At 38.9% G+C, this 21,370-nt stretch overlaps 1 protein-coding gene across 2 annotated transcripts in view; it reads left to right on the top strand.

Moving 5' to 3' along the window:
- The window catches only part of SEMA5A (semaphorin 5A), a 352,567-nt gene that overhangs the window by 228,179 nt on the left and 103,018 nt on the right, over nt 1-21,370 (top strand). For both annotated transcript variants that reach the window (XM_075142440.1, XM_075142441.1), the window contains one exon: nt 17,498-17,705. In XM_075142440.1, the coding sequence (XP_074998541.1) occupies nt 17,498-17,705 (208 nt within the window). The remainder of the gene's footprint in view (nt 1-17,497; nt 17,706-21,370) is intronic.

Here is a 21,370-nt window from a genome sequence, read left to right as displayed (position 1 = left end):
TTTACTTTCAAAAAGCCTTTCATTTAAGGTGGACATGCATAAGAGTGACTCCATGAACTCCTACCAACCAAAGAAGAAAGTGGAATAGTTAAATCATGGGGAGAAAAAAAAGTCCAAACCCTCCATGAAACTCATCTTTGACCCTAAAAAAAAAAAAAAGAAATGTTGGGTCGCAAGCATGATGATATTATATGTAGGATATTCAGTGTGAGCTGTCAGTAAAGCAATCGTTAAATGGGATATTCTGCTGAACTCCTGTTTTTGTTAACGTTTATGAGCTTCTTCATTCTGCAGCCTTTTTCCCAGTAAAACTCAATAAATCCAAATGTTTACAACTAAGCAAATACAAGCAGTGCCACTAATAATCAGTGGGGTTTTTCCCCAATAGTATTTGTGGATTTTTTTTTCTTTGTGTTTACCCAGCTCTGGTCATAGGATGTGGCAAATCTTCATAAGCCAAAGGATTTCTCAAGAAAGATATGCCTTATTTACTTTGTTCTGTGACTTGTAAGAGTCATCAAAATGTGAAGATGTGTTATTTCAAATACTGTGGCCTTTGTGTGAAGAGTCCTGTAACCTGCAGGCAGATTCACAAAAAGATAGATTAGGTTCCATATGCATTTTACTGTATCAAGTCACTGGGTAAGAGTCATAATATTTAGAGCAGAGACTCACTTGTCTACAAATTCATTCTTCTGGTTTTTATTTATTTTTATTTTTCTTTCTTATCCCATGAATCTTGGAAATTTGGTTCTGCAACTGCACACCTTCAGGAGGAATAGGCATGACCACAACCAACATAGTGGTTAGATCACTTGCTTGGAAGATAAAAACTGATTTTTAACTAACAAACTGTGTTATTGCCAGATGTCCCAACTCCTAGACTATTATATAAAGAATATAATGTAATATGATTATATATATTATATACTATGGCTATTACTGCTTTAATATCCTAGAGTAGTGAGATGAACATCTTCTGGTGAGGGGTTTTTAGGTTCATGTCTCTAATCCCAACTTTTGCTTCTGTCTCTTGCCCATTTACTTCATAATTTACATTATATTAAAAAGAAAATCATTCTTTCCTTCTTTATTTCTGAACAAAAGCTGTGCTTTATGCTGAAATTGCTGCTGAAGTTCCATGCACATCATCCTGGATTTGAACTGTATATATGTACTGGATTTGGCTCATCCGGGGACTGAGGCATAGGGGCATGTACTATGCAAACTGCAAATGAGTTTTAGTAGAGGATAGTCCCTGAAACATTCTAGTCAGCCAAGTTTATGATGCTTCTGGATCTGTACCGTAGTCAGTTGTCTTTCTGACACTTCCAATGAAAACAGCCACATATGACTCAGTTAAGAAATCAGGCAAGGTTTATTGTGGGTTATTATCTGAGAAGTAGTTTTCTCCACTTGTGCATGTAAGTGCTTCTTTGATCTGGGCACTGGAAAATTTATTCAGTGGGAAAACACTATCATATTCATAGCATGCGTTAGGTAGTACAAGGTATTTATTATTGTGGTGGCATGAAGGAAGGCAATAAAAAATAATAGGAGCAGTAAGCACTCCCTGTCCAGTCAGATCCAATCAGAGTTAATACATCTCAAGTTTGGGAGACTGGCAGGGATCCAGGGCCTGTATTTGATAGTAATTTTATCCTTTATGTACAGTGTGGCATTCTTCACTGCTGCTCTGTGTCAGATAGCAAGCTTTAAATCATAAGAACCATTTCATTTTGTGATTAATATCTATATTTATTATCTACTTTAGTTAGAGGTTACACATTTCTTTAGAAGTGCTCATCTCCACTATCTGAGCAGTTCAGTCCTACTTACTGATTAAACATTTTAGCAGGTCTCTCCAAAATTGGAATGTTTTCTCTTCCTGAGAAGAAGCTTCTGGGAAATTAATATAGACTTTTTTTTTTGTTTCTTTCATTGTGAATTGTCTTACCCAGTTTTATTTCTTTGTCTTTTCAGAATCCAGGTTATCGAAATTATGCATCTCTTGACAGGTGTAATGTTTCCCATTCAGAACCATAAGAATTCTGGTGTCTTCTTTGCCTCAGGGCTTCAGGTTTTTTGTATGTATGTGTGATTTTTAGTACAGTAAAAGCTGGATATTGCCAACACAAGTGGCTGTAATTACAATATATTGCCAAATGAGTGTTCTCTGGAATAGGTGTTATTCACATGTAGCTCTTGATATTGAATCTGTTTAGTTATCATCTAACTGGCCTTAGGGAGTAAAATTTTTTCATGTTTGGGGATAAAGAGTGTTGCCAGTCATACTCTTCTCAACCACCCGTGTCTGAACTGCAGCCTAATTTGTCCTAATTTATATCTGTAAGTATAAAACTCGATGGCTCGCTTCAAGTACAACCTTAAGTACAGCCCTAAGCAATCCTTACATAATTATTTCTTATGGTAATGTGTTGATTTAAAAGGAGAATTCATATCCAATGGATCAAAATGTTTGAGACCTCTATTAGGTCTATTGGGATATCATTATTACGATCTATCAAGATTCTTGGTAAAGGTAGTCTCATAGCACATGCTCACAGGTTAATATACATATTGGCAGGATCTGTTTTGATTCAAATACAGTAACTACGATCACAGGCAATAAATACATACATTTTGTTTTGGCTTTAGGTTTGATGCACCAACATATTCTTGATATTCTATTTCATTTTGAACCTGACATTGCTGAAGTGCATTCCTTTTCTGCGCTAGAAGAATGTGTCTTTTTCCATGCCAAGTTATTTCAGTCCAACGCAAGACAAAAAAAAAAAGTTATACTGGCCTTCTTTAAGGATGCTGGCTTCATTTGTCATGATCCTTGTAAATATTTTTTATTACTGAGTAACTTTATAGACAGAACTTGGGTAAATTAAATACAAATTCAAAATGAGATTATTGCTTCGTAAGATCAAGGACTTTGTGCTTGATGTTGTTATGAATCATACCTTTGCTCTGTATTGCCTACCTGAGATTTCCTGATACCTACACAAGGAAGAAAAAGAGAACGAGTGCGGGGTATTAGAGCCAAACTTCAAATTGTTGTCAGTCACCTCTTTGCCAAGTCCTGAGAAGCAACTTTCTGTTCTCGAACTCATTAAAGGCTCATCTAAAGATTTTATGCTCTTGTTTTAACTATATCCTCTCTGCATGAACAGCATTTCTTAAACCAATGTTAACATGTAAAGTATTGTTATTTGTCTGAATTCTCACATTTTAATATCACTTTGTGAAGGGGATATAAATGGTGGTACTTGGTATGGGGACATGATCAAGTAGCCATGCCTTGAGCAAATCTGATACACTTCCATGGGATTATCCTCTGCAATGAACACAGCAACACGAGAGAGAAAGGTCAACCTGTTGATACAGTGATCCGGATGGTAGCAACACTCATGGGGTATGTAGAGCTGAGGTTTAATTTCTCTTGGGCTTCAAAGTTCAAAGCCATCTCTTCCACTTCCTTGTTGAATGCTTGATCCAGGAGAGAAGGGGCTGCTGTGGATGGGGAGGAGCCCACCCGGATCCACTCACTGATGGTGTTTTAATCTGCATGCAGAGCACATGGTTCATCTGGCCTGCAGATGCAGGAGCACAGCAGCTCACAAGCCAAGTAGGTAGAGAATTCAGCTAGAGAGATGATGCCTTGCTCCCTGCTGCAAGGACTATTAAAATATTTTTCCGATACCTTTTTTTAAATAAGCAGTAAGTGCTCCCTGAAATTCCCTGAGGACATGGAAGATACCTATTGCTTGCAGGGAATAAAATCACATCAGAAGCTGCTGAAACTAAGGAAGAGGTGTTTTTCACAGGCTCAGTATATTGCTTATCTCTCTCACCCTGGTTCCCAGCTCTTTGATCCTCTTCCCCACTGGTGTATGTTAACACGACTCTCATGATTTTTTCTTGGCTGCAGCTGAGACTTTTCTGTCTTTGGTTCAGCTGTCTCCTATACATTGAGGGAGAATAAGATAACTGCCTGTTGCTGGTTTTGAATTTGTCAGCAAATCAAGTCAGTGTACAAAAAAACAGCATAACAAAAGAAGTTTTAAATCTTCCGTAGGAAACGGTACCTGTTAAAGTATCTATACTAAGATATTGTTATAGTTACATAAAACAGTTTTACAAAAAGTGAAGTTTCAAATTTAAATTTTTTTCCGTTTAGATGGTATTCTGAATACCAGTTTCACACATGGAGTCTTAAGAGAGAGAAAGCTGGCGATTGAACACAGATCTCACAAGTCTCCAAATTGATCCATAAGAGCAATTTCTTTATTAAAACTTTTATTATTGAAAACTAATTAAATGAGGTTGCAAATAAAAGATCATTAAAAGATACCACTTCATAAAGTCTTAAAATAACTAATGCTGTATGTCATATAAATAAAAGTAATGTATCATAGACATTACTGTTAATAAATGGGTTTTTATTGACTATAGCCTCTTAAGGAACTGTAGCTGCTATAGCTTTTGCTTATAGGTATTCTAAAGATATGTCTTACTTCTGAGTAAGTTGAGTGCATGAACTGTTATGGATATACTCAGCTCCTCCAAATCAGAAAAAAATTTATGAACTTCTATCTTATCCCTCTCAGTCACATCTTTGGCAAGCTAAAAATCACTTGTAAGAATGAAAATGGAAGAGAAGTAGTAAATAAAAGTGTGAACAATGAGCGTGATTCATGAAAAATACATACATTTTGAGATTGTTGAAATTACTTTGTTTCTTTTGTCAGGCAGGAAGAAACATCTGTTTTAGATCTAGTGAGGGTAAAAATTTGCCACTAGTGTATATGAGCTTCAATCTAACAAGCTGAGGAAAAGGAGTGATTTGGTTTGATATTCTTTCTTTGTGAAGAAAACAGACCTAATTGATGTGGAGGCTGAGAAATGTAATTCAGCATGTGTTTTGTTGCTTAGCGTGGGGTTTTGCTTAAAATTCTAGAAAAGACCAAGGGGAAAGCAGAAAAAAGAGATTTCAGTTTTAGGAGTTAGCAGCTTCAAGTTTGTAGACATAGTCTTTCAAAAAAAGGCATGCTGCTTTCGTTTAACTGCTAGTTGCTTTGCATCTTAGTCTCAAATAAATCTGAATTTCCCTTTAGAACTTGAATCCTCTATTTATTTGAAAGATTTTTGAATAAATCTGATTGGAGCTGGCTTTAAATTCCAATTTGACATAGGAGGCATGAAATGGCCACTGGGGAATGGTACACAAAATGTACTATTTTCTAAAATAGAATACATTTTTGATTCATAGGAAACACTGCCAGTGGAAACCTTGATTGTACCAACTTACAATCTGTTTTACTTTAAGGAGTGGTAGATGTTTTCTGTATTAAAGCAGGTTTTTAACTCTTTGCATGGTAATTACTGGAAGAAGCCTTTGCTGATTCAACTGCAAATTGAATATTTCTTTGATGCTTTTGAGACATTGTAATACTTGGGAATTAAGTCTACAGGGGATAGAAGTGTTCTAAAGAATGCATTAAGCTTTAAAAAGCTTTCTCTAGAAAACAATAAAGAGAGGATTGAGATGGTAGTTGTCCTGATTTCCATTGATGGATAAATTGCAAAATTGTTGTATTTGAAAATTGTAACTAAATTTCTTTTTTTGGGGGGTGGGTGTGGGTTTAGTCTGTAATAATTGATGGACAGTGTTTGTCAGTAATTTGTATGTTCTTTCTCTGCCCTGCCAAACACATGGCTTTGTTTGAAGAAAGCTCCTTATTTTGGAATAACTAGTACCCAGATGAGTGTTTTTTTATTCAAAGGAGTCTTTGAATCAATAGTTCTAATTCCTGTGTAGAAAGATTAGTCCATAAATATAACCTTCATAAAATGAATACATATTATATTTTGACATACAGCCATGAGAAACTTCTCTAGTTGCAGAAGTACAACTGAGTTTCTCTTGGAATAGCCACTAGGGCATTAAGAAGCTTGCCAGTCATTTCGGAAGGTATGCAAATAGATTGTGGCTAAAATTGCACCTTTCAGATTCTTGGCAAATAAATTAAATTCTCTCTCCTGCATAAAAGCCTGGGGACCTGTAATAGACCATCATACCTCCTTTGTTGACAGGCATTATCAACAATCTGTATCATTTCAGCTTTAATTCAAATTAATTTCCAATACTGTAAGGAAGCACATCAATATTTACTTGAAATGTAATAGGAAAGAGGGAATAAGGAGTTGGAGCCAAAGATAAAGAAAGTAAATCTAAAATACTGTGCGTGCTTGCTTTTTATAGACTATCTTTCAAAACTGCTGTTGTTACATCCAAGAATAGAAAAACAAAACCAAACCAGATTGCAGAAATACTAGGGGTCTTACCCAGAGAAGAATATTTTAATGTAAGATTTTTCTACATTTTTCTTCTGCTGCTTCCAAAACTCTCTTCAAAGAAAGAGCCAAACCTTTTCTATTTCCTAAGTGTGATAGTTAACCAACTATTCTGTGCTTTGAAACTGTTAATACACTGAACACTCTGTGGTATAACTGTTTGTATATAATGTAAAGGTAGCTTTTACTAAAATATATTCAAATGATATATGTACCATTTAAAGACTTCTTTCTTTCTTTCTAATTGTCAAGACCAGAAACCAGAAAACTGAATATCTAATTGTAGGATTGCTATGAACTGTGTAGAGTATGACAGGAAACAGGAAATTTTGATTGATTAGTTGTGGAAGTTGCTTTTCCTTAGATTTGGGAGTCTTTGCTTCCCTGCTCATTTTTGTTAACTTTTCTCTTTCTACTAACCATACTGGCAGACCAACGATGACTATGTTTGTGCTTGGAGTTTCCTAAAAGCTTTTAAGCTGTAGAAGTCTGTGGTTTTATATGGCCAAGGATTCTTAGATTATAGTTACTCTCTAGCAATAGCAGAAATACATAAACAACCTCTGAAATCCAAAGCCCTTTGAAATTTGGCATGGAGAGAGAATGATTTGGTTTAAAATCTGGGATCATAAAAAAACCCAAACAAACAAAAAACCAACCCCCCTACTTTTCTTTCTGGAGTAGACCTAAAACCAATAAGGACCTGTTTTTATGTTTACTCCACATGGGGCCAAAAACTGCAAGACCAAACATATTCACTATTTTGGGCTAAGGTCTCACATGAACAAGCTGCAAGATTTCTCAAGCCCCAGACTGTAGTTTTTATTTTAAAACATCTCTTGTTCTACTTATAAAGTCCAATTTCTTGAGACACATTGATGATGCTGTAACGATTCAGCTAGAAATATAGTTCACTTGGTAGATTATGTGGATTTTTAGTTGTTTCGCATTCTTGCAACTATAAAAAACAGCTAGGTAATCTAAGAACTTCAGTTAGGGCAGGCTCACTTCTTGGTGGTTTGTGTATATTTTCTGCAGGTGACAGAAACCAATTAGTATTTATTTTGGTTCCAGATTTTCAGTGGTATTACTACTACCTTTTATAATAACAAGTTTGTCACATGGGTTACTGAAATTTAATTAAATGTCCATGAGCAATGATTTGTGAGTTTTCCAGGTTGCTTGCATACTTTTTTCTCCAACATACATTTTTCTTCTTACGATGGAGTAGGAGAACTAAGGGAAACTGAATAAGGGAGAGCTTAAGCTTTTCTATTTCCTGTAAGTGATGGCACAGAGGGTAACCAGCATTTCATTTAGCCTACTTAGTGTTTAAAAATAAGTCTCCCTATTAGCAGGGCAGAACAATTTACAACATGTCTTGGGGAAATGCAACAAAATTCTTTTTGTATTTCCAGCTACAATATTTATTAGAAGCTTTTGTTATACAATTATATAATTATCTTTTTAATCTAATAAATGTGCTTTATATCTGTATTTCTGTTAATATCCACCTTTGTCTTGTTATCATCATGATGATAATGAGCTGTGATAGCAAGGCAATCACAGTAGTTTCTTGTTGAAATTCTTCGTAAGCTTCTCACAGTTTTTATTCTCTATCAAGGCTGCAAAACAGAACATGATCAGATTTTTAACCTCCATTTTTGACTTAAACTTGTAGAAAAATCACATCATATATATTTTATTATACCAAGAAATATATTAAAAGTGGAGAAAAAGAATGAATTAACTAGCACACTGACCAGATTGTTCAAACAGTCATTTAATTTCAAATGGAGAGACAAACTATGACCATGTAAAACAGCTCTGAAAATAAAAATAAAAATTTTAAAAAATTGAAATTTATGCCTTGACAAAGCATCAAAATTCCATATTCATTTTTGAGGTTAACTTTTTTTTTCCAAAGAAGTAATGAATATACATTTAAAAATATGAAAATATTTAAAGTAAAACTCTGTAAATTATCGTGGACATTTTAAAATGAAACTATATTCTTTTTGTTTTCTGTATCATTGTAGAGGTACTACAATGACATTGTACTTCAAAGACATTGAGGTGCTGGAGCGTGTCCAAAGAAAGGCAACGAAGCTGGTGAAGGGTCTAGAGCACAAGTCTTATGAGGAGCAGCTGAGGGAACTGGGACTGTTTAGCCTGGAGAAGAGGAGGCTGAGGGGAGACCTCATCACGCTCTACAACTACCTGAAAGGAGGTTGTAGCGAGGTGGGGGTTGGTCTCTTCTCCCAAGTAACTAGCGATGGGACGAGAGGAAATGGCCTCAAGTTGCGCCAAGGGAGGTTTAGATTGGACATTAAGAAAAATTTCTTCACCAAAAGGGTTGTCAGGCCTTGGAAGAGGCTGCCCAGGGAAGTGGTTGAATCACCATCCCTGGAGGTATTTAAAAGACGTGTAGATGTGGCGCTTAGGGACATGGTTTAGTGGTGGACTTGGCAGTGCTAGGTTAATGGGTGCACTTGATGATCTTAAAGATCTTTTCCAACCTAAACAACTCTATGATTCTGTGATTTACCCATAATATATTTTTAGTTTTTAAAGCAGAACAGGTGAAGGTCAGTCTTTCACTCGTCCTTTAGGCTGTAGTATGATTAAAAACCTATTTCTGTAAATCAAGTATAAATACATATCTCAGAAACCTGGAGGTAAAAGATAAATTAAGTTACAGAGAATGGTTATATTATCTTATCTTCTAAATATGCCCTTGCTTTAAACCAAATTGTACCCCATCCCCATATGGGAAAACAGATTATAGCAAAGGCTTTAATTATCCATATTCTACCAATGATTTAACTAATTTTAAAGTTATTTTTAGGAAGGGCAAAAAAGAGCAGGTTTTAAATCCTCTCATATTCTGTGTACCATATGCATCTTTTTGATGTTACACAGATTGCTAAAGTCCTGGGTTTTCCCTTTGTAGGCTCAACCAGCTGCTGCATTAGCTGTTCCTGTGTCTTTTTTCTGTGTTGAGCGCACTTAAGCTCTTATGCAACCTAATACTTTCTGTCATTGGAATAATTTTCTGCTGTTAACCAAATGCATGTTCTGCTTTGCAGTGGGGCTTTCTTTCCATTCCTGTAGTGGAGGAAAGCAAATACTGATGACGCATTTTTTCACGGTGACAGGATATTTATCAATCACCTTGCACTTTCTTTTATTTTGTACTATTATACGTTCTTTACATCAATTTTATGTTTGGTATTTCAGTTTATTCTTCTGAAAGACCTGTGCCTTGAAGACAACCCTAATTCCCTATTTTTTCTCTTTCTATGGTGTTTAATTAATACAAATGTTATATGATGAATATAAATAATGTTTATATACACATATGGATAATATTTACAAGAAATCTAACATTAACAGATTTTTTTTCTTTAATTTCAGCAGTCTTCATACTGTCTGAATGCTTTTATTTTCCCACTGGAAAAATAACTTGTATACAACAAATAATATGCAAAAACAGTGTATAATGGACAAAATCAAAGTAGTTAATAAATATAATTTTCGAAAGTCTATTTCAAATTACACTTGAAAATATGCATAATTTGTATCCATTTCAACTACACTTTAAAATGTATTCTCCCAAATATCCATTTATTAATTTTAAACTTTTCTTTAAAACAAAAAACCTGATTATTGTGTTGACAGATTGTTAAGGGTGTCAATGAGTCTGTTTTAATGTATTAGAATATACATAGAGTAGTGTATTTCTTGCATAGGTCGTACCGTATTCAAGTTCAGTTACAAATGTCACTTGAAGTACCGAATATAGCTTTAGCTTCCATTTTCTGTGTCTTGTGTTGACTGCCCCTTTCCTCTGTATTGACCACATTCTTTCATCTGCTTAAGACATCTTGCTTTTCTAAACCGTATTTTGTGGGGAAATTGCAAAATAGGCCCTTATTTACCTTGACTGTTCTTAGTTTATAATTTGCAATCAATTTTGTTGTTCCTTGAATTTTTCTTGGTATATGCAAGGCGGCATATAGGCACCTTATTGTGCTCACAAAGTATAGGAATACTTCTAAAGTCACAAACATAGGCATACAGCTGGCCTGAGGATATATTTGAAACTATTACAAGTTTCTTTTGCTGGCAACTTATATAGTTTAGAAGGCACCAGTGACTTTTTTTGCAACATTACTGAAAGATGATACCGTAGCTTTCTCTGAAAAACGTTAACTTGGATTCTGTGTTCTGGTGCTGGTTCAGTTGCTTTCTGGAGACCAACCCTCTCTCCAAGGTTGGTCTAAACTACAATAAAATGAAGATTAAATTAGATTTTTTTTCACTGTTAAATATGGCAAGACTTAAGACTGAAAGTGTTTCCCTCCCAAAAAGGTATGGATAGAGGTTTTTTTCCCTTCTTTTAAAAAAGTGAAATGAACTTTCTTCAGTACTGCCTCATTTTGGACGATTTGTTAAAGATGTTTTTGCTTGAAGAATGCAGCAATATTTTGTAAACATAATAGCTCATATAAATATTTATTTTTCTCCATAGCAAAAAGTTGCTACAGCTTCTCTGAGTATTCTTATGTCTGTTAGGAAACTCAAGAAATTACAGGTTTATTAGTTTGTTGCGTCTGCCGTTTGTTTGTGTGTTCATTTTCTGTTTTCCTTTGCAGGAAAGGAAATATCACCATAGAAGTTATAATGATTTCAACCACACTCTTGCAGTGTTCTCCATTGCTGGCTATGCTTTATACCATTTACATCTTAAACTTTGCTTTTCAGTTTTAGAGATCATCTTTTGATTTTGTCCCATTATCATTTTGTTCATTACAGACTCTGTTGCCTCCAAGCTTGTTCTCTACTACTCCATCTCAGGTTTTCCATTCAGTTCTTCATAGTCTCCTATGCATTACATAGTAATATTTCAACTACAATGTTTCTTTCCTCTTCATCTTCATTCACAGTGATTAGATTTCTAATGTTCAGTTGCTGGTTTTGCAGGTCTCTCTAAAAGTATAGCAGTACAAGTTAACAAAGCACATTATTTATTCATTCTGGCCAATGTCATTATCTTTTACTCTCCTGTATATACTCCATCATCCTTAAATCAAGGCTGTCGGGTGTCTGGATCTATTCCAGCATGTCTTGCCTACGCTCAGGATGCGAAGATGCCATTCATTTGGATTCTTGAATAGCTGTTGGACTCAGCCTTGACATTTGTGATGAAACTGGAACTTTCGTGTGTCCATGGCAATAAAGTTACATCCATTAGGAAGGTCTGTGTTTACAATTCTTCTTAGCTATTTCTTGGCAGAAGTGGACAGGTAGTTTGATTATAAAGTAAATATTCACTTGAAAGATTTTGACAGGTCTGAAAACCTTCATGCCTCAGAGCCCTATTCAAGACTCATTTCTTTCCCTACTTCTCTCTTTATTTTGCTTTGCAACTGTGCTGTGAAAATGGCTGAACAGAGAACACTTTTGAAGATGGGACTTTTACAAGTTCTTTAGGAAATTTGCAATCTTTGCTGGAGGCTGGATGCATAATGTTGCACACACTGTAGTAGAATTGGAAACACTGGAGCAAAGCAAAGTACTGATGCAACAGCTATGATTTTCCACTGTAAGGAAGCCTGATATAGCCAGTATTACATGCTAGTGTAGTTTGAGGAGGTCGATAGCTACATACCCTTAGAATCATAGAATCACTAAGGTTGGAAAAGACCTCTAAGATCATCGAGTCGAACTGTCAACCCAACACTACCATGCCCACTAAACCATGTCCCTAAGCGCCTCATCTACACGTCTTTTAAATACTTCCAGGGATGGTGACTCCACCACTTCCCTGGGCAGCCTGTTCCAAGGCCTGACCACTCTTTCAGTAAAGAAATTTTTCCTAATGTCCAGTCTAAACCTCCCTTGGCGCAACTTGAGGCCATTTCCTCTTGTCCCATCACTAGTTACTTGGGAGAAGAGACCAACACCCACCTCGCTACAACCTCCTTTCAGGTAGTTGGAGAGGGCGATGAGGTCTCCCCTCAGCCTCCTCTTCTCCAGACTAAACAACCCCAGTTCCCTCAGCCGCTCCTCACAAGACTTGTGCTCCAGGCCCTTCACCAGCTTCGTTGCCCTCCTCTGGACACGCTCCAGCACCTCCATGTCCTTCTTGTAGGGAGGGGCCCAAAACTGAACACAGTATTCGAGGTGCGGCCTCACCAGTGCCGAGTACAGGGGCACGATCACCTCCCTGCTCCTGCTGGCCACACTATTTCTGATACAGGCCAGGATGCCGTTGGCCTTCTTGGCCACCTGAGCACACTGCCGGCTCATGTTCAGCCGGCTGTCAATCAGCACCCCCAGGTCCTTTTCCTCTGGGCAGCTTTCCAGCCACTCTTCCCCAAGCCTGTAGCGTTGCCTGGGGTTGTTGTGACCCAAGTGCAGGACCCGGCACTTGGCCTTGTTGAACCTCATACAGTTGGCCTTGGCCCATCCATCCAGCCTGTCCAGGTCCCTCTGCAGAGCCTTCCTACCCTCCAGCAGATCAACACTCCCGCCCAGCTTGGTGTCGTCTGCAAACTTACTGAGGGAGCACTCGATCCCCTCGTCCAGATCATTGATAAAGATATTGAACAGGACCGGCCCCAGTACTGAGCCCTGGGGAACACCGCTCGTGACCGGCCGCCAACTGGATTTAACTCCGTTGACCACAACTCTCTGGGCTCGGCCGTCCAGCCAGTTTTTTACCCAGCGAAGAGTGCACCTGTCTAGGCCGTGAGCCGCCAGCTTCTCTAGGAGAATGCTGTGGGAGACAGTGTCAAAGGCTTTACTGGAGTCCAGGCAGACCACATCCACAGCCTTTCCCTCACCCACGAGGTGGGTCACCTGGTCACAGAAGGAGATCAGGTTGGTCAAGCAGGATCTGCCTTCCATGAACCCGTGCTGGCTGGGCCTGATCCCCTGGTTGTCCCGCACATGGCTCGTGAACGCCCTCAAAACGAAGCACTCCATGATCTTCCCCGGCACCGAGGTCAAGCTGACCGGCCTGTAGTTCCCCAGATCCTCTTTCCGGCCCTTCTTGTAGATGGGCGTCACATTGGCAAGCCTCCAGTCGCCTGGGACCTCCCATGTTAACCAGGACTGCTGGTAAATGATGGAGAGCGGCTCAGCAAGCTCCTCTGCCAGCTCCCTCAGCACGCTCAGGTGGATCCCATCCGGCCCCATAGACTTGTGAATGTCCAAGTGGCGTAGCAGGTCATTAACTGCTTCCTCTTGGATTATGGGGGGTTTATCCTGCTCGCCGTCCCCGTCTTCCAGCTCAGGGGGCTGAGTACCCTGAGGATAACTGCTCTGACCATTAAAGACTGAGGCAAAGAAGGCGTTAAGTACCTCAGCCTTATCCTCGTCCTTGGTGGCAATGTTCCCCCCACATCCAATAGAGGATGGAGATTCTCCTTGGCTCTCCTTTTGTCATTAATATACTTGTAAAAACATTTTTTGTTGTCTCTCACAACAGTGGCCAGATTGAGTTCTAGCTGGGCTTTTGCTTTCTGATTTCCTCTCTGCACGACCTAACGAGATCCCTGTACTCTTCTTGAGTTGCCTGCCCCTTCTTCCACAAGTGATAAACTCTCCTTTTTTTCCTGAGTCCCAGCCAGAGCTCCCCGTTCAGCCAGGCCGGTCGCCTTCCCCGCCCGTTCTTCTTGCGGCACATGGGGACAGCCCGCTCCTGCGCCTTTAAGACTTCCTTCTTGAAGAACGTCCAGCCTTCCTGGACCCCTTTGCCCTTCAGGACTGTCTCCCAAGGGACCCTCTCGACCAGTGTCCTGAGCAGGCCAAAGTGCGCCCTCTGGAAGTCCATGGTAGCCGTTTTGCTGGCCCCCTGCCTTACTTCACTAAGTATTGAGTATTCTATCATTTCATGGTCGCTAAGCCCAAGCTGGCCTCTGACCACCACATCTCCCACCCTTGCTATGTACCATAGTCTGATGAACGTAGCCGCCAATTCAATCTGTGTGTGTCTCAAAGTTGCAGAATAAAAAGAGACCCTCACCCTCGTTTGGGCTCTCAGGTGGTCCATGCAAAATCAGAGTAATAGGCAGGAGGAATTTAAAGCAGAGAAGATAGGTTATAGAAGGTCAGAAGTAGGAGAGTTTACTGAGGCAGAGGTAGATCTCGCATGACATTTGATTCCTTTTTACTGAACTTGCATATGACCCACATTGCTGCTGTGAAGGGTAGTGTTTCTTCCTGATAATCTGTGGGATCTCCGGCACTGCTTCTTCACTTAAAGCCCAGTCATTTGTGACTTTTGACATTTCTGTATGAGCGCTGATCCTCTTAGACAACAAATGGGAAAGGAATGATTTGGGAGATAATGAAAGAAAGCAAAAGGAAATGGGAGGAATGGAGACTGTATGCCAAGATCAGAAGGAAGAACAAGAGCAATGACAGCTGTCCTGGGGAAGGCATTAGTGTGGCAGTTCTCAGAGTGAGAATATTTTATTTCGTTCTAGGGTAGTATGCTGCTGTAACCATATTCTCCAGGTCATAGACCTGAACATAAAAAAATTGTAATTCTGCCCTCTACAATAAACAAATTTACCGAGGAGAAAAGAAACACAAAATATTTGGGTTTTGATCATATTCTTTTGTCCAAAGCTGCACTTCTGAATTAAATGTGTATGTAGGCATGGGGGAAGGAGGCCTCCAGTTATGTTTTTTTTCTTCTCTTTTATCTTTGGGGAGGTGATAGCAAGTGACTCAGTCTACAGATGCCAGACCCGGCACAGTGAGGGGAAGAAATAGTAGTCTGTATGAGAAGCACATGCTAAATGCATACCTGATTTTTGTCTCATGCAGGAAAAAGATGGCAAGCCAAATGCAGTGTATCATGAATTATACTGAATCTGTTGGCTGCCAGTTAGACAAGTGATATAGAGTTGTACTAACTGATCTATAAAGTGATACCAACTCATTTACGTGCGTAAAATGATCTCACTGCTTCTTCTTTTCTTCCTCTTAGTACATTTTTCCAGCTTCTGTGCTCCAAAAAATCATTTGTTTTTTCACTCAGTGACTAACTAATACAGCCACTGATTTTTTTCTGGGCACTTCTCGGACCATATTTTGACCTTGAAACTTGCTGTCATTGTAGTTGAGATTTTGCATCCAGCAGTCGCCAGTGGAAACACTGCTTGTTACGTTCTTCAGTTGAGCTGGTTATCACTTAATTGTGAGACAAAACTGACTCTTGGCAAAGGTTTAATTAATCTTTGGATGTAACTCCACTTTAGGTTGTTTGGAAAAAAAGTGGTAGTCAAATTAGAAATTTTTTTGATATCAAAAAGGTTAAATTTTAATGACAATTAAAATTGTCATTTAATAAAAGTTTTTTTCTGACAAATACTCTTACATACAGTAAATCCTGACAGGCTTGTTTATACCAAGAAAGGAGAAAAATATAAACAGTTATATGAAATGATTATATTAAGAATTGAGAGATCAGTCAGAAGACTTTAACACACAGACATGATCTGCTACACTCAAAATCTTGTTATGGACAAAGGGGAATGCACTGAGCTAAGCATTTATGGTTCATCTAATTAGTTTTGACTGTCTAATAAAATTAAGTCCATATTATCTACTTATTAAAGTTTTGTTAATAATATGGTTAAAAACTTTTATATAAACTTCTTACTAACTCCCCCTGTTATTTGGTGTTATGCTCCCCCTTCCAGTACTTCTCCAGGTCTTAAGGTTGACTATTCAGTCTTCCTCAGGAAGGGGGAGAAGACTTTAACAGTAATTAGCATCTTGGTTTCTCCACCTCCTCTACAGTTTTGGAGTCTGCTTGAGGCTACTTTTTTGTATTTTCTTTAGGTTGCTTACTCGCTGTTCCTCACCACTTCCCAGGCAAAGTCTGGGAGCCACACGCTGCCTCCCCCAGCCCCGCGACCCCGGAGGGGCTGCATGTCCCGCAGTGACTACGTAGGGGTGCCAGCCCCCTGCCCCGGGCGCTCCCAGAGCAAAGCCCACGCGGGGAGGCCACAGGCACGTGGCCACCAGACAGTTGCTGCCACGGCTAAAACCAGCTCTTGCCAAGGCAGGGTGAGACCCGTGCTGAGACCCCGCGCTGCCAGCTGCCCACCAAGCCTCTGGCCTTCTGCTAGCGATTGCAAAAATCATATTTACTGGGCTGCAGAACAGAGCATCCCAAACATTTGTCTTGTAATTGGTAGCGACTCACAAGAGATATTACAGTCTTTCGAGACTTCACGTGAGTAAGAGCTGATCTCAGTATGTGTTTGCAATGTTGGATCTTTAATATTTACTATTGCTGGCACATAGAAGATTGCATAATGCAGTTTTGGTCAGACAGCTACCTAAAATATTTATCAGTGTGAGAATGTGGTCCTTTGTGTTCAGAACAAATGTTCTTTGATATTTTTAAATTATTTAAAAACTTTGCATGAGTGAATCAGAAATCTAATCAGTCGCCTGACACTGGTTTGTGATGCTGCTTAGAAATCACAGTAAGAATAGAAGTGAAGAGCAAATGCTAAAAGGTATGATTTTTCAGAGGTCAAAATCCAGAGAAGTAAGAAGGAATGCAGACTCGTTTTATTGTTATATTCACCTAGACTCAATTAAGACCTGCAGATATTCATGCATATGTGCTTTATTAAATGAATGCGATACATACCTGAAACCCATAGTTTTTAACACATAGAATTTTAAAACAGACTGGGGCAATGATGGACTTTATTGCTTTTTAAACTGCTTTAAACACAGTAAAGTGTAGTACAATCTGATAAACTGAAATCAATAACCCTTGCTGTGAATGTGCATTTATAATAGCCAGACTTTGAAAGCTTGTTTTCTAGTGACTACTGCTGTAAAGTCTGTTCTGCCCTAATAAAATTATTTTTTTACTGTGTTACGTCACATAGAAAACTTTAATGGCTGTTTTCAAGTTCTTTTCACTGTACTATACGCAATTTAGGAAACTCCAGTCAAAGTACTCCCACATTCTGAGGCTTCCTTTAAAACAGCCAGCATGGGACGAAGATTTGTTCACTGAATGACACCAAGTAGGTAGAATTGCTGGTATGATTTTTAGTAACTCATTTTCCTCTTGCCTTTGCAGACTATGGCACTATTAAGAAAGTGCTTGCCCCAATGAACCAGACTTCAAGCAGCTGCCTGCTCGAGGAAATTGAGCTCCTGCCGAAAAGTCAGCGAGAGCCCATCAGGAGCCTTCAGATCCTGCACAGCCAGAGTGTCCTTTTTGTGGGCCTTCAGGAACACGTGGTTAAGGTCCCCCTGAAGAGATGTCTCTTTTACAAAACATACAGGTATGAAGGATCAGCTAGTTTGATTTGATTGGAGAAAAATGCTTGCGGGGGGTTGCGGAAAATGGGAAGGAAAAATGAGTAAGTAGGAATCCAAATTAATTACCTCTCTCAGCAATGACTTTCTATGTACACTGTTTTTCAGAAGTGTCTCTGACTTCTTTTACTAACTTGTTAGGACTAGATGAGACTCTCAAGGAATTATATTGATATTTAGGTGTCATTAGACAAATTCTGAATTCTGAAATGAAACAGTAAGAAATTATTTATATAGAAAACAAGTATCTGATAATGTGCAGTAAAGCTTGAAACTTGGACAAATTTAAGTTGGGGTTTTTTTTAAGCTGTATTATAACTGAGTAAACAATATTTCTGTGGGTTGAGAAAGAAAACTGGATTGGATGAACTGAGAGCTAAGACTAGTTGGAAAAGTGGCTATTTAAAGGTAGTGCTGGATCAGGAAACCATAATAAATGTAAATATCGTACTAGGTGAAAGTGTTACACAACTAACAGTTGTTCGATCGAACAAGGAAAATAACTTACAAATCATCACTTGGTTTTAGACTGTATTATGTTAGTTAAGGAATTTAAAGTTCAGCATACAACTTTTTCTATAGGTTATCTGAAAGTACTTCTGGGTTGCGAAATACATGTTATTAGAGATTGCTAATTTCATCTAATTGGTTGTATCTTCCCTTTGATATAAGTGTGGTACAGTAATTCAGTACAACTGTTCTGTTTTACATTGCCTTTCTTGGCTGCTACACTCAGGATCGCAGAGACGTTATTTGTGCAGCAGACAGAGATTATACCTCCCGTGAAAGGCAGCGACCATTTGCAGGTGGAGATGTTTCTGGGTGTCAGAGGGAACACGCGCGCGGTCACAGCAGGGAGGTGACCGCAGGACGCGGGTGTAGAGGTGCGGCTCGGAGGCAGTGGAAGGGCTTTTCCGAGGGGCCTGGCTCTGTGTGGGGGTTGGTGCTATGCAGGAGGCCAGTGAAAGGCTACTGGGTTGAGGACAAGACTGAAGGAAAAGCTGTACCCTGGGAAACTGGAGTAGACCAGGGAAGGGGAGTTTCTCCTTATTTACAGTTCTTTACCAGCCCCTTTTGTTTATGTAGCATATTTTAGGTATTTTCTACTAAAATAGCAGCGATAGGACACTCAAAGCCCCATTGGAGGTTCTGCAAAGCTCACTTTAAGGAAAAGTTATATATAGGCAAGTCTCTGCCTCAAGCTGTTGGTTGGTTTAGGGGCCAACATAGGACCAAGTTTCACCTTTCTTTGGTTTAGCGAGTTGAAACAGGATGTGTGGTGGTCCTGTAGCCCTTTTTGTTTTGTTTTGTGCTTTTCGTGAAGTGAAGGGACTTGTATTTTGGGAGAGGGAGGGGTGCATGCGTGTATATCTGGAGAAGGAAAAATATAATGACATATTCTTGTGCTTCTCTCTTTTCTTGAATATGACATGATTATGCCGTTCTGGTTGTACGAGACATTAAACATGTTTTCCTAAGCAGATGTGTTTATTTCAGAAAGGGAGATTGGGCTGGTATCCTCTGTTTTCTTAGGGACTCTGTAAACACAGAGAGCTCAATAATACGGGTGTCCCGTATTTACACCAAATGTACACTCTGCTTGAAACATTTCAAGGCTGGAGCCTTATTATGTAATTAGTGAGATGTGAACTCCAAAATCTAGAGGTGAGACTTACAGAGCACCTGCTTAACTGGTACCTGTGCTTCTGTCAGGACAATTGCCGAGGCCGATCAGTGCTACCCCGACTGCAGGACACAAACGTGCTTCTGCCCTCGCAGGGTGGGACCGCTGTCTAAAATCATAGACCCCATACACGGCTGCAGGCTAGGCATTCTCCTCCCTTTTTGAGCAGGGGGGTCTAACTGACTAGATTTTAAGAGTGTTTAAAAAAAAAAAAAAAGTGGTGGTGCTGTTCCCATTTTGCTGAGTAGAACGGTAGTTAAATGACTCAAATCCTGCTGAATTGATAATTTATTCCTCTGCCCAGAGGTATGCGAAGTCTCATCTTCCACTGGAAGGGCTTACTTAAAAGGAGATAAAATTATTACTTGTGGGGTTTTTCAGTCCTGTCTTTTGTAGTTGTATCAGTTTGCCTGGAATTATTAAAGATCCATTGCACCAAAAGGGTTACCATCCATGCTTTCTTCCTGGTTAAAGAGTTTACCAGCAATTCTAGCTCTATTTTGTGAGAAAGGAGAGGATTTACAGCTGTGAACTAGATGAAATAAGACATTTCTTCGTCATCTATCATTAGAGACTCAGATGGTTTGGAAAACGCAGACATAATCTTTCTCTCACCTATCACTTACTTTTGGCTTGACTAGTTTTTTCTTGGTTTATGCTGGATTTCAAGCATATTTGGTTCTCTACAGGTGGAGAGAGTGTAGGTACCTTACTTGGGGCTATAAATTTCACTAGGTAATGAAACATCTGAAACTTCATCACTGCATTGCTGGGTGCTTTAATACTCATGTTCTTGTTATATGTTGCCAACTATTACTTCTATACTATAGCAATGGGTAAATAGAGTAATGAGTAAACCTTACCTAAGGAAAATGCCTTGGGGCATTGTGATTCTTTTTTTTGGATTATTTTAATTTTATCTATTCACATTTATCATACTTAGGGCTGTATAGCTGTGCCAAGGTTATATTCTGAACTTCCATCAATAATAACTGGAGTTTTTCCCCAGATCAAGGGCATGTGTAGTCTTTAATATCTACTTCACATAATTTTTGAGAAATAGAGCATGTTTGTGTATAAATAACAGCCTTAAAAAACCCAAAAGGCTGAAGATGTATGAGCTCATCTGTCCTGCCTTTTTGTGTCAATGGCAGAGTGCTCACCATTTAATCTTTTCTAATCTTTTTGTTTAGGTTTATTGCAAGGGTTTCAGACAATGCAACTTCAGTCTCTCTGCTCAGCAGACTGTTCCACAAGCTAATATCTCTATGTCAAGATAATTTTCTTAAGATTGTCTATTTTTTATTTTTATTTCATTATTCCTTGTTCTATCTTCACGTACCAGCCTCTAAAGCATGTGGTTATTGCTTTTATTTGTAGTTTATTATGTCTCCTTGATTATCACTCTGATACTCTGTACATATTTAGCTAATTCGTATTTCCTTATAAATCTGTTCCTCCAGCACTTTCTTGTGGTGGAGTCCTCTGTGACATGATGTTGTCTCTGACAGACATTCCGTCTGATTCAGGACAGTCCTGTTCTACCAGCTCATGGCTCCGCTCCCACAGACCCTGTTAGTGAAGGCCCTTGAAAATATTGTTTTACATTTGGAGACTAAATTTGATTTTTTTTTTTTTTTGGTGTTCTAGGTGCAGTTCAGAGCACTTTATTGCTGTGACAGCAGACCATACCACAAGCAGAGCCTGTTGTCACACCTGTAGTTTGGGTTGCTCAGCACTTTCCATTACACCATCATGTTTTCGTTGTTTATGAGTTGCCCCTGTTAGTTATTTGGATTGACAGTTTTCATGGAGGGGGTCTCCCACAGACTTCTGCTGATGGCTGAATAGTTTAGAACATCCTGTCATAATCCTGCTGTTTTCAGGAATCAGCTAGGGAAAAATAGTTTGGGCCATGTGAATTCTTAGAGTCTTCCAAAAAGCCCT

This window comes from Calonectris borealis, chromosome 2, assembly GCF_964195595.1.
Source record: "Calonectris borealis chromosome 2, bCalBor7.hap1.2, whole genome shotgun sequence".
Classification (NCBI taxonomy): Eukaryota; Metazoa; Chordata; class Aves; order Procellariiformes; family Procellariidae; genus Calonectris; species Calonectris borealis.
This window is presented reverse-complemented; position numbering and strand designations above follow the sequence as displayed.